The 18517-nt window shown below is 39.0% G+C and overlaps 1 protein-coding gene across 1 annotated transcript in view; it reads right to left on the reverse strand.

The window, feature by feature from the left end:
* The window catches only part of SH3GL2 (SH3 domain containing GRB2 like 2, endophilin A1), a 220653-nt gene that overhangs the window by 7333 nt on the left and 194803 nt on the right, over positions 1 to 18517 (reverse strand). The window contains exons 4-6 of the mRNA XM_054502135.1: positions 3316 to 3459; positions 2332 to 2465; positions 247 to 405 (exon numbers count right to left, since the gene is read on the reverse strand). Coding sequence (XP_054358110.1) covers positions 247 to 405; positions 2332 to 2465; positions 3316 to 3459 — 437 coding nt within the window. The remainder of the gene's footprint in view (positions 1 to 246; positions 406 to 2331; positions 2466 to 3315; positions 3460 to 18517) is intronic.

Genomic DNA, 18517 nt, shown 5'->3' on the forward strand with positions numbered 1-18517 from the left:
GTATCTGTACTTCAAGATTCATTAGATGAGAATCTAGTTAAATCAAACTACAGGAATGCAGAAAAAAACTTTTCTATTTCTCAGTCTACTTTATCACTGACAATTATTTAAAAGAAATACCTATCTATTGAAGTTCTTATCACATAGTGTAATCAGATATTAATGCTTTTAAGGGTTATGGCCTCTAACACATTAATGTTGTGCCTCGATGATAAGATTAGATTGAAAACCACAGGAGTCACTTACATCCATCTCCAAGAGATTGAACATGCTTGACTCAGCAATTTCCTTAGACTCATCAAATTTCTCTAGAGCTTGACGAAGCTCTTCATCTGGAATCTTGCCTTGTCGTTTCTTCTTATAATCAAAATCCAGGCGTCGACCCTCCAACTTCTTTAGATGATGCTGAGAAAGTCAAGGGCAGGAATAGGCTTTGAAAGGGCTTTTCCATAGGATGGAAAAGGCTTATTTGAGCTCACTTCTCCATCACGTCCATTAACTTCCAAATTAAGATAGACTAAGTTTTAAAATACAACAATCACCAGAGAAATAAAGAAACATGCAACAATGGGGCCAAGGCTTTCAAAGGCTAAATATGGGGGAATATCTTTAAAAATAATTAAGAATAAAAGATAAATTATAGGAAATGTCAGTGCCCTTTATTTTCTGGCCTTGTGAGGCCAAAGGCAAGCTGGACTAAGCCTTTCCAGCCCATGACAGAAACAGAGAAGGAATGCACATGTCCTACACACAATGAAAGGACACACTCACAGGCCCCACAGTCCCTATCTTCAAGAGAAATGGTATCTCATGAGAAGCCAGAGGAAAAATACTCTCCTTGAAATTAAGTGAGATAGAAATGGCATTCTTGCTTTTCAAATCATCCAGTCTGTTAGAATCACATAAGTTGCTCATCACAATATGGATTCCTGAGCTCTTGAATCAATATCTAGGGTGGGGGCCTAGGTATCTATATCTTAACACTTGCCTCAGCTGACTGATGCAGCTGTCACCAGAGAAACTAAATCCAGTGATTTAGTTTAAGCCTCCCACTTGACATATAATTGAACTCAAGAACAAAGTCTGACTTGGAAGGAACCTTCGAAGGGATTATATCTAATGCTCCATGCCGAGCTTCAATCCCCTCCTTGCACCATCCCTAGTAGACGGCTGCCCAGGCTCCACCCATCATCTCTAGTGACCAGGTAACAAAGTAGTTTTCCAAAGCTAAAAAGTATTTTTTTTTCCCCGATAGCTAGTCTTTCACTACTAATGGATGAAGGAAAATCCTGGATTTTCCCTTGTTACTAGGTATGTATGGAGCAGAATGAAAGGAAATGAAAACAAAGTAGTGAGTGGTTAAAAAAATGAAAAGGAAAGGAGGAAGAATAATATTCTAGACCTTCCCTCATACTGCATCCCCTGCCCCTCAGTCCATACCCTGATCCAAACTAAATGTTCATTTGGAAGGAACCTTCTTTTTTAAACATTTGAATTTACAGTTAGCTACAGGGTACAGCATTGGAGTCACAGTTCTATTTTGGATTTAGGGTGAGTCTGTCACTTACTAACTCTATAATCTTGAGCAAATGGTACTGTTAAAGGAGATTTAAGCTAGAATAAGGAGGAGGAGGCCCTAGTTCAAGTTATGGCAATCCATTTTACACCCAACAAAGTTTCAAAAAAGCTCAACAAATATGTGTTAGATAAAAAAAAGTGAGCAAACATTCCACACTCAAAGACATATGAACTTTATTTATTATAAATAGCTCAACTGCTCTACGTGTTTTAGAAAGTGGCTAGTTGGTATTCTTCCTCAATCCTAACAACCATATGAAAATATTAATATAAAAACATATGCACGCATCTAATTTCTGGACTTGGAAAAAAAAAAAAGAAAATATGTGCTCATAAAGTGATAGAATAACTATTTATTTAAGCTAACAACCAGTACAACTAACACTTTAGTGGGTGAAATCACCCCAGCAAACCATAGATTAACAAAACTGTGTATTTTGTTAATTTACAAACAAAAAATTGTTAATAATAAATAATATTATCCTCTGGAGAAGAAGTCTGAAAAAAACTATTCAATATGAAAATCAAACATAGAGAAGCCAGAGACACCCCTCATGAATGGCACAGTCATAACAGGCTGAAAAGTATCACATTTCTGGTTTCTCTCATTATGTCTTACTGGGTTGTTTTGTAATTAACGTGCCCAGAGCTGACCACACACAGGGTAAGCTAAAAAATGTTTTCTAAAGAAAAAAGGCATCTGCATCTGTATGATTTCAACTGCCCACTTTCCAGAAGACTCATTGCACATACTTGAATTTCCCTAAGATCTTTGTCATGAAGATTCTGAAGAGGGTCAATGAAGTTCTGCTTCACTTCTATGTCCAAAGAGTCTTTGACCTCCGACAGTTCCCGCATGGCCTCCCCGACCTCACCAAGTGCTGGGCCTAGGAGAGAATAAAGCTCTTTCATGTTACAGAATAAACATGAAATGCACTTGCAATAACAGGGCCCTTCACAGATGAAAACCCAAAGGATTACCACTTGTCTTCTAAAGACAACAGACAGGAGAGAATAGGTATCTTCAGTTCACTCCAGGCAACAGACTCAATGCCCCCTAAGAGGGTAAATACCTCTCATCAAGAATGTAACAGTTACTTTTTCCTTTAAGAAGCAATTTAGGAAGCTCCCTGCCCTCTCTTGTAAGTACCAGCTTTCCCTAATATGGGAGTAGCTTAAGGCAAATCTATTAGCAAAAGCAAGTAACAGAAATAGCAGGGTTCAACCAGGAAGGAGATCCCACATCACAAGGGGGTGAAAATAGAAGATGTTGGGTGTGGTAGCTGAGTGTTGGGGGAGACAGGGTGAAGGAATAAATCATGTCTCACCTTGGGCAGTAGAACTAGGTACCATATACAAGAGAGCAAAGATCTATGAAAAAGGCCATGAGGCAGGGCTTTGAATCATGCTGACTGTGCCTACTCACTCTGCTTTAATACTCAATGACTGCCAGAAACACCCAACAGAAAGTGCCGAGGAGGCATCTGGATATGTCAACCAAAGCTGTTGTACAGACTGAGGTCTTATGGTGGGGGGGTGGGAAGAAAACTTGTAAGATAAATCACATTAGAGTGGATGAAATAATTCTGAAAACAAATTTTTGGCCCATGTGTATAAGATCTAAAATTGAAAACCAAAATATAAAATGATTTGACCGATTCCCTACAGAATTTCTTACCAGCACCAAAATCCCCATGGACAAATGAAAGAATTACAATGTGAGGAAGCACTTGTTACCGAAGTTGCAATCATCTCCAAGCTCTCTTCCAAATTTGAGCATGGCCTCCGCCAGCAGTGCCTCTGCCTGAGGATAGCCTGGCCCCTTCTCCTGGCCACGGATTTTTGACATGGTGTTGATCATGCTGAGCTTAGCTCTGGAAGCTGAAGGTGAAGAGAGAACAAGCTTTCAGAGTAGGCAATGTGACACTGCGGAAATAGGGCTGGATGGAGGATCAGGTCCCAAAGCAGCCTACAAAGTAGCTCAGCTACCGATAAGTGTACCTTCAGTATGCTCCAATGTTCTTCCGTCAGTCAGTCTAATCAATCACTTTTTTAAAGCACTAAACTCTTCCTTTTCCTTAAGATCTTATAATGAATTACAGCAACACTGTTCTGGATGAAGCAGGATTACAGGCTCAAATTCTATCGCTGTGTGCCCTTCCCCATCCTCCCTTCATTGTGGTGGCCCCTGCAGTGACTCTGTGGAGCTGGGTGCTTCCATGGAGAGCTTTTTAGAAACTCTCGGATTATGCGATGATCTCTAAATTTTATTCTAGTTTTATAGTTCAATTCTAGGAGTCTAAGGATTAAAGTAAGGAACCAATGGTAAATTCTGGCAGAGTGGGCCTTAGCCTTGTTTCACTTATACCATGTATGAAATAGAACTATTTTCAAAATCATTTCTCAACTAAGATTCTGATGGTAAACAGACCCATGAAGAGCAAAAATACTGTGTTCATTTAAAAGACTTAATCACTTCTCTAGCACATAACTAGAGAAAATTAGTTTTGTGCCTCAAAGAGAACATTTCAATTTCTCTTTCTTTGCTTTCGTTTTTATAAAAGAAGCTGCCTAGAAAGCAATTCCAGTGTCAGTGGCAAAAACAGCTTTATTAAAAAAATTGTTAAAGCCTATGACTTAATTGATGCTAGGATACCTAGGTTCCTCAGGTTCAAAATTAGAGTTGGGATTACACATTAACCTAGGACTATACCCCAAATCCCATCTTCATGGAAACCCCAGATAGAATCACAGCTTAAGGTACTTCCAGCATTCAGTGGCTGACAATCTTGACATTGATTTCATAAGCCTTTTATTTAAACTTTGAGTCTTAGAGGCATTGAATAGAGATGAGAAAAGTTATCAGGAGAGGACATCCTGCAACCCTGTCCCAGGGATATTACAATGAGCAAGACAATTATGGTCCCTGCTTTCACAAAGTTTATAATGAACTGAGGGTAGAGTCGATTTTAAAATTAATTAGAGTGAAGTATATATGCCAAGTGCCTTGACAGGGGATTGAGGAGAGTCCCAGATATATGGCACTGTCCTCATCTGTGGGGGAGGGGCATTGCAAAGGATTCCTGGAGGGAAGTATCTTTAAGTTTAGAACCAAACTGTATGTAGCAGTGAGTCAGGCTAACAGCACATGTAAAGGCTGGTGGTGACTGGAAAAATATAAAATTCACTTCTTATTTGCTTTTTCATATAAAAGGGATCATATGTTAAGTTTGAAAAATAGAAAATGCAGGCTAAGTGTGGTGGCTCATGCCTATAATCCCAGCACCTTTGGTGTCCAAGGCAGGAGGATCATTTGAGGCCAGGAGTTTGAGACCAGCAAGGCAACAAAGCAAGACCCCACTTCTACAAAAAAATTTAAAAGTTAGCAGGGTATGGTGGTGCCCACCTGTAGTCTCACTTACTAGGGAAGCTGATGTGGAAAGATTGCTCAAGGCCAGGAGTTTGAGGCGGTAGTGAGCTATGATGGTGCCACTCCACTCTGGGTGACACGGCAAGAGCCTGTCTCTTTTTCAAAAAGAGAAAATGCCACAGAATCATTTTTAAGGGAACAATATCATTATTTTCTGCAGTGAGCCATATCTGAGATCCAGGAAGGACACAGTCCCGGCCCTCAAGGTGCTCACAATATAGTGAGGAGTAAGGTAAACAGTGGCAACAAGTATGATAAATATTATCATGGCTGATATCATGGTACTAGGGGGACACTGAAGAACGACAGCACGAATAAAATGAAAACAGTGCAAACAAAATAAGCAACACCTAAAACACACAGAATGAATAGAAGGAAAGGAGAAACAGAGTAATGAAACGACACATGAGTTAATCCCTACAAATCCTATTCAGGCCATTTTACATTTAAGGATGCATTCCTTTTATAAAAGCTGGATGTGGTAAGTGCTTATATCTTGGCTCTATTAAGGGCTGTCTCCAGGTAAGTAATTCTAAACAGTTTAATACATTGTGGCTGATTTTCAAATACATCATTTTGAATGTTGTTCAATTATGAAGAGCTTTATTCTTTTACTAAGAATATCTTGGATATGTTCTATATTTTCATAAGAAGGAGGAAGAAAGCCGTTTTCTACTAGTTTATCTACTTCAAATGATTTTAAAAAGCCTATTAATCCACATATCTGAAGAGACTAGCTTTTAAATTCATTCACAAATTTATTACATATTAAGAATCTTGGGTTAATGAAACTTCTGTGTTATTAAAAATATCATCAGACCTCCGAATTAACCATCTTTAAATGTTAACATAATCGTCTTTAAATGACTGTTTAAAGCAGTACTTTAAGAAACTGAGAGTGAGCTTGGAAAATACAAATTTAAAGCACTCAAATTCCTATTATATACTGTCAACCTGGATTGCTTTACCAAGTTGTATGTGCCATTAGAGATCTACGTCCCTTCTCTTCTAAACTACCTAACTCCTCTCCTTCAAACTCTTATGAATCTACTTCTAGGTGATTCCCAAAAGGAAATGTATTGGGTGAACAAAAACAGCAGGAAGTAAAATTAGGATGACCATAAAAGGCTGACCTATTCCCAAAAGGGCCCCACTGTTTTGTCCTCTGCTAAAATGAGCAGTTTCTTTTTTGACCTTAAAATTTATGCTGTCTTTTAAGGAGGACAAATGGGGGCAGTTGAGGCTCAATCTTAACTCCCAACTCTAAAGCATAATCTGTAGCATCCCTGATGAGCTTTCTAATTCTGGGAACAGCCAAAGGGAGGTCTAAGCTCTGCTGAGAATAAAATGGAAGCTCTGCTAGTCCTGCCTGAGTTATTTTCCTCTGACCTAAAAGCAGTGTCCATGTGAGTCGCTGCCTGGTCTGTCCTACAGCTACTTATCTAGTGTGGCAACTAGCCGAGGATGCTATAAACTCAGTACTTCTGCTAAATCTTAGTTTTTATTTCCTAATCCTAACAAACAAACAGGAAAACCACTAGGTCTTGCTTTCCATGGAAAACAGCAGAGTCCATTAAAATGAACATCAGCTTTGAGCGCATACAGACATAGCTAAAAATCCAGGCTATAAATCTTGCTAGTTAGCTGTGAATCCCTGAGAAATCTCTCGTTTGTAAGACTGTTATCAGTGTTCAATGATAAACAGCAAAAACCAGCACAGACAACCCAACAGGCACTGGATACTGGGGAAAATATTCTTTCTTTCCCCCTTCCAGGCTCCCCTGTCTGAATGTGTGTTCTGGAATGCTCTACTGACAACTTGGTTGCACAGAGAACTGCACTGCCGAGAGTCCCTTCCTTGCATGTTTCCATGGACAAAAGTCAGAATTGGTCCAAAGTGAGGTTGTGCAAGATTTGGGAGGTGAAGTTGAAGCAGCAGCCCTAATACTATGAAGGCTGGCATTAGTTAGAGGGGCCGACAGAAAGATGCAGAGGTGCCTGTGGGTTCCAGTTTTTCCTTGCTCTTCCCCACTGTGTGCTGAATTACTTCATTTAAACGTTTTAATTTTTTATAAAATGCTTCTGTATACATCATTTTTTCAAACCCTTAGGTAAAGCTTTCCTGTTCAAAAGTACCATGACCGCCCGCTGTGCTTTGGAATGGCACTAGAGGCTGCTGATACAATCTGATCACACCACTCACTCTGTGGTCTCATAGGATGGTTTGAGAGCAGGTCTCCTTGGCACCAGGCCTGCTTTTCCCTCACACTAATTAAATGTTAAGGATTCCAAGGCTACCACTGAGTCTTTTCATTTCTCCTGACTCCATTTCATAAAGTACAGAAGAGTACAGTTCCACTTCTCAGGTAGGCTAAAAAGCTATATGGTTTGCCATCATTCACTCCAATCTTCCCTTAGGAATCTGGCTCTTTGGAAGCACTTCCTTCTTAAATTACGCCATGAAAATCTGCTTTATGTGAGGATGACAAAAAGTGATCACATGCTCTCCCAGAATCAGAAAAAAGGCTCTTATTTTCCCCGAAAAAGAGCTCCCAAGATAAATCATGAGTCCCACACGAAGGAGTTTAAAAAAGATGAAATTGATTAAAATCAATAAGTAGCTTACACTGGAAACAATTATGCATTCCCTATACAGAAGAAATGTGAAGTTTCACTGCCTGGTTGAATAGTCATTTACCAATAATCTATATTTAAAAGATTTTCTCTGTGATAAAGTGAGCAAAAGAAATATTCATGAAGCACCTATAATGTGCAAGTGCTATGTCTAGGGAGACTCTGAAATAAGTGAGGTGCAGCCTCTGCTCTTAAAAAGCTTATTATCCAGGTTGGAGAGTCAGAGCGCTCACTCACTGCTGTAAGGCAGAGTGTGGGCAAGGCTGTAATGTATTAATATTTACACTGCTGAAGACACAGCAACAAATTCCAACTGAAAGAGTAAGGCCGGGGAGGCTAATGAAAGGTGATGCTCGAACTGGGCTTTCTGAAAGAGTGAACCGTAAAGGGAGAGACCTGGGAAAGGCCATTCTAGGTACCTGGAGAATCTGAGTAAAGTATACAAAACAGAGACAGATCAAGTGTTCAGAGTTGGGAACAACCAGAACTCTCAAATACTGTTGGTAGGAGGATAAATTGGTAGAAAATTCTGGACAACAATTTGGTAGTGTTTACTACAGCTGAACAGACACACACCCTGCAACCCAGTAACTCCACTTCTAGGTGTATATCCATCAGAAATGTGTACATGCATAACAGACATGTACAAAACTGTGCTACTCAAAGTATCTAGAAAATGGAAACACCTAAATGCTCATCAGTGGAGAAAATGGACAAATAAACTGTGCTACATTCTCACAAGGGAAATTCTACAGAGTAATGAGAATGAAAGAAGTAGAACAAATAGAAAGATTAACAAAATAAGCCAGATCAAAAGAATACAGGTTCTATGATCATATTTCAGTTACAAAACAGATAAAAATGTATAGTATTAAAGGTCAGGGCAGCTAGCATCTGTGGAAGGAGCTTTTGGGATGTTGACAATGTTCAGTTTCTTGAACTATGTACCTTTAAACAGAAGTATCAGTTTATAATAGTTCATTGAACAATATACTTACGATATATGTGTTGTACTTTTTGTATGTTACAGATCAATAACAGATTCAGAAATTTCACTCCTAAACATTCTGATGTAATTGGTTTGGTATGTGGTCTGGACACGGCAGTTTTTAAAATCCCAAAGGCGATTCTAATGGGCAGCCAAGGTTGGGAACCACTGTGTTAGTCTCTAGACTGAAAACGTGGGAGGTGATGATACAAATGTGAGATAAAGAACGCAGGACAAAGAGAAGATTTTAGAGTGGAAGTGTGTACTTCAACTGCAAAAACACAAAGTATAACAATATCCATGTGGTTGTATAGCAGACAACCAAGCAAATTGGTCTTGGGCTCAAAGGATGGTGGTGGGGGTAAAGAAAAGCAACTTATCTGACAACATCTGAAATCCTGAAGGCTAGGCCATTAGATAACAGAAAGAAGCAGAAGAAAAAGGCCCCAAATGAAGATGAAACAAAATTCAAGAACAGTTTTCTTCCAGTGGTTTTATATGTGGCAGGTGAGATTAGCTTTTAATTGGTGTCTACTCTAAGCCAGGAGCTTTATATAAACAATTTACCTTAATCTTCACAACTCTGTGGGTGTGGTTCAACTATTCCTACTTGCAGAAAGAGGGATGGGCTGCATCTATAAAGAAAGGATATGGAACCACAGAGAGCCTGGAAAGCCTATCCAAGTTCTCATAGTAACAGGCAAAGATTGGATTCAGGCTCAGGTCTGAGCCACTCCCAAACCCATTCTCTTTCCCATTCCGTCAAATTTCCTGTGGGACTCAAAGTTTCAGATGGAAACCCCTAAGTCTCCAAAAAACAAAATCCTTGTCTAAAGGCTTTTACTAGTGGTGGTCATCCTGATGCATATCAGAATTACTCAGAAAACATTTTAAAAGCATAGATTTAAGGACCCCATCTCTATCTTGATGATTTAGAATATCCAGTGGGTTAGGCCACCAAGCGTGTGTCCAAGGGGCCTTGGGGATATAAGCAAGCAAGCCTGGGCCCTGAAGTCCCACCTCTTATCAGGTCTGGCCAATTGTATCACCTCCTTGAGTTGGCACGCTGATGATTCTCATGTATCTCTTCAGGCTAGCCCTTTACACTGTATTACAGACTCAAGCATTCTAATACCTACTTGACTGCACTAGGATGTGTAGGCCTCTCAGACTTAACATATTCAAACTAAACTCCAGATTTCCCGTCATCATCCCAAACCTGCTCCTCCTATAGTACTCTCAATATTAATGAATACAACTCCATTCATTCTTCCACTTGCTCAGGCACTAGACTTCATAGTTGTCTTTGATGTCTCTCTTGCCTAATATGCAATTAGTCAGCAAATTTGGTCAGCTCTACATTCAAAACACATCTAGGATCAGACTGTTTCTCACTCTGGTCTAAGCTACTACCATCTCTAGCCTGGATTATTAAAATAAGCTCCTACTGGCCTCCCTGCTTCCATGCTTGCCCCCTATAATCTACTCTCAATAGAAGAGTAAGGACAGTCCTATTTAGTGTAATTCAGATCACATCACTCTTCTCCCCAAAGCACTTTAATGTGTTCCCATGTCATTCAGGGTAGGAACCAACGTCCCAACAATGGTGACAAGGTCCTATGTGCTCTTGCCTCTCTGACCTCCCCCAGCCAACATGGCACTTTATTGTTCTCATATACATGAGAACTTCCTGGACCCGGTCACACTCTCCCCCTCTTACTCTTCATTTTAATTCATTGCACTGATCACATCTGACATTAGGTATTACTCTCTATCAGTCTCATCCTTCCAGAGTATAGGCTCCATGAGGGCAGGGGCTTTGCCTGCCTCATTCACTCATACATGCCCAGGGCTCAGAACTGCCTTAGGGTAAATGTGGAAGATAACTGAAAAAAATGAATGAATTTCTTCATCTACAGAATGGAGAAAATCAAAGCTACCTTGCTGGGTTTATTGTGAGGATTAGAAATGATGTTTTAGAGTATCCAGCACCATGCCTGGCACTTACAGAACTATTCAATAAAATGGAGGCTATGACCAATATGGTAAATTGTGTTATGGAAGTAGGTTAACCAAGAGGTATACTGAAATGTATAAATATGTCACTCCCAGATTGTCATGGACAAGAGGAAAGTTCTTAGAGTTGGTGGGTTTGGCTATAAATATCTAGTTTGCCTCCAGTATAAAACTAAAGAGAGGGATGACAGCCCAACCTATGCTAAAGGAATAGAGTTGGTAAGTGATGAATGTATAAAAGGTAAGAAGACTGCTATTTGTCCTCCCCAAATTCATATGCTGAAGCCCTAATACCCAATGTAATTGTATTTGGAGATAGTGCTTTTAGGAAATAATTAAGATTAAATGAAGTCAGGAGGTCAAAGTCCTAATCCAATAGGATTGGTGACCTTGTAAGAGAGGAAGAGAGAGAACAATCTCTCTCTCTCCACACACATGCACCACGAAAAGGTTACATGAGGACATAGTGAGAAGGCGGCTATCCACCAGCCAGGAAGAGAGGCTTCATCAGAAATTAAAACACGGTCCAGCAACTTGATCTTGGACTATATAACCTCTAGAACTGCAAGAAAATAAATTTCTATTGTTTATGATATTTTGTTACGGCAGCCTGAGCTGACATAGGTCACATTCTGAGGTTCCGGGGGAAAATGAAATGAATTTGGGAGCGATACCACTCAACCCATATACTTTCTTTTTAAACTTGATTATTTTAACAAACTTTAAATCAAAGTAATTTTTTAAAACTATCTGAATTCCTATATTTGTGAGCAAACCAATTATTACATAATTTTCATTTCACATGGATTTCTGAAGCTTTTATCTTTATAAATATTCCACGTGGGTTTACTCTTTTTGAATAAAGTCACCTTAAAAAGTTAAGTTTGAAAGAAGCCTCTAAAAATATATACAATTTCTTGACTGCATGGTTATTGAGTCCTTGGGTAACAATATTTTACTGACTAAATGCTTTATTTCCATAAGCACACAAGCATGAGATCAACCAATGAATGAGTAATCTAAGATTTTCCGAAATAAAGAAGAGCCAAGTCCCTAACACTCTTCATTCTACAAAGGTCTCCCTGCCTCTGCCTACAGGTATTTACAGAGCATTTGCTTCCTCCCTATCTGTGGGAACTACTCTTTCTTGGCAGTTCAACCCAGTGGTGTGCTGGAGTTAGGCCAGCACTGCTCGGGGGAGCCAAGTGTGAGCCTCTTTTTCCAAGTCAGAGTTCAGTGATGTCACACTGGTAGCTTGAAAATGGCCATGTGAGACACAGAAACTGGCTCATGCTACAAATCAAGGTTTTTCTTCCAGAAAGATGGTTGTTAAGCCTATAGCAGCACACTGCTGGTTCCTCCCAGCTTGTGGCAAGTTTTATTGCATGCCAATTCTCATCTGCGGTGGCCAGGTAAGTTTTATTATACTTCTTGGCTTAAAAAAAAAAAAAAAAGATGGGACATTTTGAAAATGCAAAGTACAAAGAATAACATAACACACTCATATATACATTACTCAGATTTCTCACTGTTAAGTACAATGTTCCTGATAATCTCTCTAAACAAGTATTAATGCTTCCTTTATAGCATTTTTGTGTGTGTGTCTCTAAAACAGGACAGACTTGAGGTTGTGAGGTTGTTGAGCTTGTGACAGACATTTGTAGGAAAGCCCTTGAGATTCTTTTTCTGGAAAGGTGTAAACTGTTAGGGGACCAAGCCTCTGAGGGCTAGGCAAAAGCGGTGTTTTCTAAGGGGGTTTAGTCCCAAGGACAGTGATGCCAGAAGATGGAATGCTACTTTTCCTAGGGAAAAAGATAGAGAGTTTTAATGCCTGCTTTTTTTAAACTTTCATTTACTACAATTCAAAATCAAGGTTTATCACAAATGAGATTTCTGTTGCACTGGAAACCAGTAGTCTCTGTGGAACGGAGATGCCCAGCACAAACCTGAACAAAGGGAGGAACTGCAGAGGCACAACGGTGTAAAAATGAGTGTTCCCTGCTGGAAGAGCAGGGATGAGGGGTGAGTCTGCCCTCCGCACCCCATTTTTCTCCCCACCCTAGATGATTATGATGGGAGTATTTGGGGAAAGACCTTTTGTAAATCACTTTTTAAAAATTACAACCTGATTTAAATTGCTGTTTTCTCAAGAGTGGCTTCCTTCTTTCACTGTGAAATTTCAAATAAAAACATAATGACAGGGCATCTGTCTATCACAACAGGGAAGAAGAAAATCCAACCCCCACCCTTGGTGTGAGTTGATGAACACAGTTGATGCACTTGGGCAGAACAGGTGGCCACAGTACTCCAAGTCACATCTTCGTGTTCTGACTGTTGGGGGAAACCTAATGGCTTTAGCATCCACCGGGGAAGACCAAAGACATGAAACATGGTTTCTGAAGTCTTTCACTGCTTTTAGTGACTTAATTCCTTTGTCATCCTTATCTGTCTTACAGAAACCAAGCCTCATTGCCCAAAGGAGCAGAGATCTTGAGCAGGACAAATGCCGAATAATTTGTAGTAGTATTCATTAATTGCTACTATCTGGTCCGGAAACTTAGAAAGAGCCCTGAAATACCTGAAAAACTGAAGACCATAACCAGATTTCATCCTTTAACTATAATTTCAGAAGTATCTAGTACATATATAATGCGTACACATCATCCAGCCTTGGAAAACACAAGAGATGGGTTTTGTTTCTCCATTTTACAGATGGAAAATGAAGTACAGAAAAATGTTAGTTTTTTTCTCTATTTTCCCACTTTTGGAGAAAATTACAGTTGACGGCTATTTCGTTGAAATGGCAACCAACAGCTAAAAATATACCTGCCTCTTCATCACCTATCAAGAGCCAAGGATGTCTTTAATTGATGGAAAAAATTAAAAGTTTGTTCTTGGAAAAGATCAACAAAATTGACAAACATTTAGCTAACTGAACTAGAAAAAAAAAGCAGAAAAGACACAAATTACTAAAATCAGAAATAAAAAGTGGGGATATTCATTCTGATCTACACAAGTAAACAACATTATTAAGAGAGTACTATGAACAACTGCACAACAATGAATTGTATAACCTAAATAAATGGACAAACTCTTAGAAACACAAAACCTACCAAGACTAACTCACAAAGAAATAGAAAATCTAAACACACCTATCATTAGTAAGAAGATTGAATCAGTAATCAAAAATCTCCCAACAAAGACAAGCCTAGGATCTGATGGCTTCACCAGTGACTTCTACCAAATATTTGAAGAACTAACACCAACCCTCCTCAAACTTTTCCAAAAAATTGAAGAAGGAAAACTTCCTGCTCATTCTATGAGGACCGCATTATCTTGACAGCAAAGCCAGACAAAGACACTACAAGACAACTAGAGACCAATATCTCTTATGACCATTGTTGTGAAAATTCTCAACAAAATGCTAGCAAAGCAAATTCAACAGCATATTTTAAAAATTATACCCCATGACCAAGTGGTATTTGTTCCTGAAATACAAGCATATGGTTCAATATACAAAAAATGGGTCCATCTAATACCTCACATTGACAAAATAGAGTAAAAAAAAAAAAACCACACACACATGATCATCTCAATTGATGCAGGAATAAGTGTTGACTAAGTTCAACACCTTTTCATGATACAAACAATAAGCTAGGAATAGGAAGAAATTACCTCAACATGGTAAAAGTCATATATGAAAACCTCACAATGAACATTATACTAAATGGTGAAAGACTGAAAGCTTTTACTCTAAGATCTGTAACAAGACAATGATGCCCACTGTGACCACATCTATTCAACACAGTACTGAAAGTTCTGGCCAGGGCAATTTGGTAAGAAAAAGGAATCCAAATTGGATCTAAACAACTAAAATTATGTATTTTCAGATGATATGATCTTACATACAGAAAACTCTAAAGATTTCCCACAAAAAGCTGTCAGAACTAACAAATGAATTCAACAAAGTAGCAGGACACAAAGTCAACACACAAAAATCAGTTGCATTTCTATACACTGACAACGAACAATCTGAAAAGGAAATTAAAAGGTTAATTCCATTTACAATAGTATCCAAAAGAATAAAATACTCAGGAATTAATTTAACCAAGGAGGTAAAAGACTTCAACAATGAAAACTAACCAAACACTGCTGAAAGAAATTTTAAAAGACATATATAAATGGAAATACATCCCATGTTCATGAACTCGAAGACTTAATATTATTAAGACGTCAGTATTATTCAAAGCAATCTACAGATTCAATGCAATCCCTATCAAAGTCTCAGTAACATTTTTTGTAGAAATGGAAATCCCATCCTAAGATTCATATGGAATCTCAAGGGACTCCAAATAGCAAAAAAGAATCTTAAAAAAACAAAGCTAGAAGACTCACAGTTCCTGATTTGAAAACTCACTACAAAGCTATGGTAATACAAAGTGGTACTGTCATAAAGACAGACATGTAGGCCAAGGGAACAGAGTAGAGAGCCCAGAAATAAACACTTGCATACATGGTCAAATGATTTTTGACAAAGGTACCAAGACCACTCATGAGAAATAATAGTCTTTTCAACCAATGGTGCTGGGAAAAACGGATCTATATGCAAAAAAATGAATTTGGACCTTTTTCTAATACTATATACAAAAATTAACTCCAAATACATTAAAGAGCTAGCTGTAAGATCTAAAACTCTAGAACTCTTAGAAGAAAACACAGGCAAAAGCTTCATGACATTGGATGTGGCAATGAATTTCTGGATATGATATCAAAGGCATACGCAACAACAAAAAAATTACACAATTGGACTTCATGAAAGTTAAGAAATTGTGTGCATCAAAAGACACTATAAACTGAGTAAAAAGGCAACCCACAGAATGGGAGAAAATATTTGTAAATCATATCTGATATGTACAGAACTCCTAAAACTCAACAAAAAACCCAAACAACTGGATTAATAAATGAGCGAAGCCTTGAATCGACATTTCCCCAAAGAAGATATACAAACGGCTAAAAAGCACATAAAAAGGTGCTCAACATCACTAATCATTAGGTCATTACAAATCAAAACTACAATAAGATACCACCTCAAACTCATAAGGATGGTAAACATCAAAAAACCAAACCAGAAAATAACAAGTGTTAGCAAAGATGTAGAGTAACTCGAACCCTTGTGCACTGTTGGTGAGAAAGTAAAATGGTGTGGAAAGGAGCACAGTGGTACCTCAGAAATAAACAATAGAATTTCCTTAAGTTCCAGCAATTCCATTTCTGGATATTTAAGCAAAATAATTGAAAGCAGAGTTTCAGAGAGATATTTGTATACTCATGGTCATAGAAGCATTATTCACAATAGCTAAAATGTGAAAGCAACTCAGTCGTCCATCAACAGGTGAACCTATATAAAAATTGCACTATTTACACACAATGGAATATTATTCAGCCTTCAAAAGGAAGGCAATTCTTATATACACTATTACATAAGTAAACCTTGGGATGTTATGCCAAGTGAAATAAACCCGTCACAAAGAAGACAAATGCTATGTGATTCCACTTATATGAAGTAATTAGAATAATTAAAATCATAGAGCTAGAAAGTAGAATGGTGGTAGCCAGGGGCTGAAGTAGGAAAGGGGGAGTTACTACTTAATGGGGACAGAGTTTCACTTTTACAAGACAAAAAGAGTTATGGACATGGATGGTGGTGGTGATTACACAACATTATGAATGTATTTAATACCAGGGAAATGTATACTTAAAAATAGTTAAGATAATTTCATGTTATGCATGTTTTACTATGAAAAATAAGAAAAATTAATTCTAAATTATTTTAACTAAATTTGTGAAGTCTAATATAGAGATTACAATTGTAATATGAGTATAAATCCTCAAATCACACTAAATAAGATTTGGGGCTTAATACTTGCAACAAAATTTATCTAATAAACAGCATCTTAGCACGCATTTCATTTTGGCAACATGTGATTATTGCATATTACGGCCTGGTTTTCTTAGGTGAAGTCTCAGAGCATCTACAAGTCTGAAACATGGCCCTCTGATGCTTCCTGCACTGATACCAATGTGCTCTGCTGTTTTGCACACTAACAATTACTAAATGACAGAAAGAGTTATATTGTAATGAGAACTTAGGTAAATATACTCACATCTATGTTGTTTCTTTTGTAGTTAACTATTAGAAGAGACCGAGAAAAGGGAAGAGGAAGATTTGCCTACTGACTTACACAAATAGACAACCCTAGCACTGGATCATGCTACTCTCAACCCAAATAATGGTATTTATATAACACCTCTCTCCAAGGTGACAAAGCTCTTTTATGCCTCAAGTAGGAAACAGCGGGGAGGGATATTAAGACCCTGTGCTGTAGCACACAGTCAGCAGCCCTAAGAACTTGTGACATGGGGCAGCAAACATCTCCCACCTCAAGATGGGGTGCTGCAAGGTGCCAACACAGGTCTCACAGAATGCCCTGGCAAAGTAGGCAACTGTCCCCCTCAGGGGCATAAAGCAGTTTGTGAAATTTGAAAAATACACAACCCTCAGTGTACTAACATCTTCAGCCTTTGCTTTCTCAGGTTTTCAGAGCAAATAGAGGGTGGTGGTAAGTAATATATCCTTATTGTAAGAAGGGTCCTGCAGTGGGATTTCTAAAGAACTTGCCCAGGGAAGAATTGCTGGGTTAGCATCTGAGATGCCCTAGGTTGAGCTGCAGTACCCCAGGAAAGGAAGGTGCATAATATTTCTTGAGTCCCTACTAAGTGTCAGGCACTGTGCCAAGTGTTCTTTGCTATCATGTTTCAAAACACAAAGATATCTTCAGTCTTTGCTGGAACTGGACTGACCTATACTCCCTGGGGGATTCAGGAAACCTCATCCTAAGCTGAAAAGACAGGGACAGGTGTTCCCAATCTACCTCCTGCTTCAATGTAAGGTATCCAAGGAGCCTAAAGCCACTGGGCAAATAGCCTGATGGCCCAAGCAGACAGTTGTATGCTTGAAATAGGAGCTCTGGCTGGGAACAACCACACTATTAGTTTTCTACATAGAATAACAAAGTAACACAAACTCAGTGCCTTCAAACAACACACATTGCCTCACAGTTTCCGCAGGTAAGTCTGGGCATGCCTAAATTGAGTCCTAGGCTCAGGGTCTCGCCAGCTGCAAACAATGTGGAGTCAGGCTGCTTTGCCATCTGGAGGCCGGAGAGGGGAGAAGTCTGCATCCAGGCTCACGTGGGTTGCTGTCTTCCTGAGTCCGGGCTGTTCACTTCTCTGTGGCAGTGTGATGGAGAGCTCTGGCTTCCCACTGGCTGTTGGCTAGTGTCCACCCTTAGGTTCTAGAGACCACCCCCAGTTCCTTGACATGTGGTCCTCTCCTTGGGCTGTCATAACATGGCAGTGTGCTTCTTCTAGACAAGGAAGGGAATGTCTCTCGTATTAGTCTGCTAAGACTGTCTCACATAATGTGACATGATCATGGGAGTGATGCAACATCGATTTTGCCATATAATGGAATCACATCAAGGGAGTGGTGAGTAGTTGATTCCATTACCTTTGCCATATTTACTGGTTAGCAGCAAGTCACAGGTTCCATCTACACCCAACGGGAAGGGATTATACAAGGGTGTGAATTTGTACGAGTCACCCTAGAGTATACTTGCCACACATACCAAGCCTGGAGGTATCTTTGTAGTTTAAGACTTTGTAGCACAAGACATTTGACAAAACATTTTGTTTTGAAAACAGAATGTGCTTTGGAGACAGTAATATCTGAATAAAGATTCTGGCTCTTCTGTTGTATACTTCGGGCAAATTGCAAATCACCTTGCAGCTTCAGTTTTCTCATCCAAAAA

The sequence above is a fragment of the Pongo pygmaeus genome, chromosome 13 (genome assembly GCF_028885625.2).
Source record: "Pongo pygmaeus isolate AG05252 chromosome 13, NHGRI_mPonPyg2-v2.0_pri, whole genome shotgun sequence".
In the NCBI taxonomy this organism is placed as follows: Eukaryota; Metazoa; Chordata; class Mammalia; order Primates; family Hominidae; genus Pongo; species Pongo pygmaeus.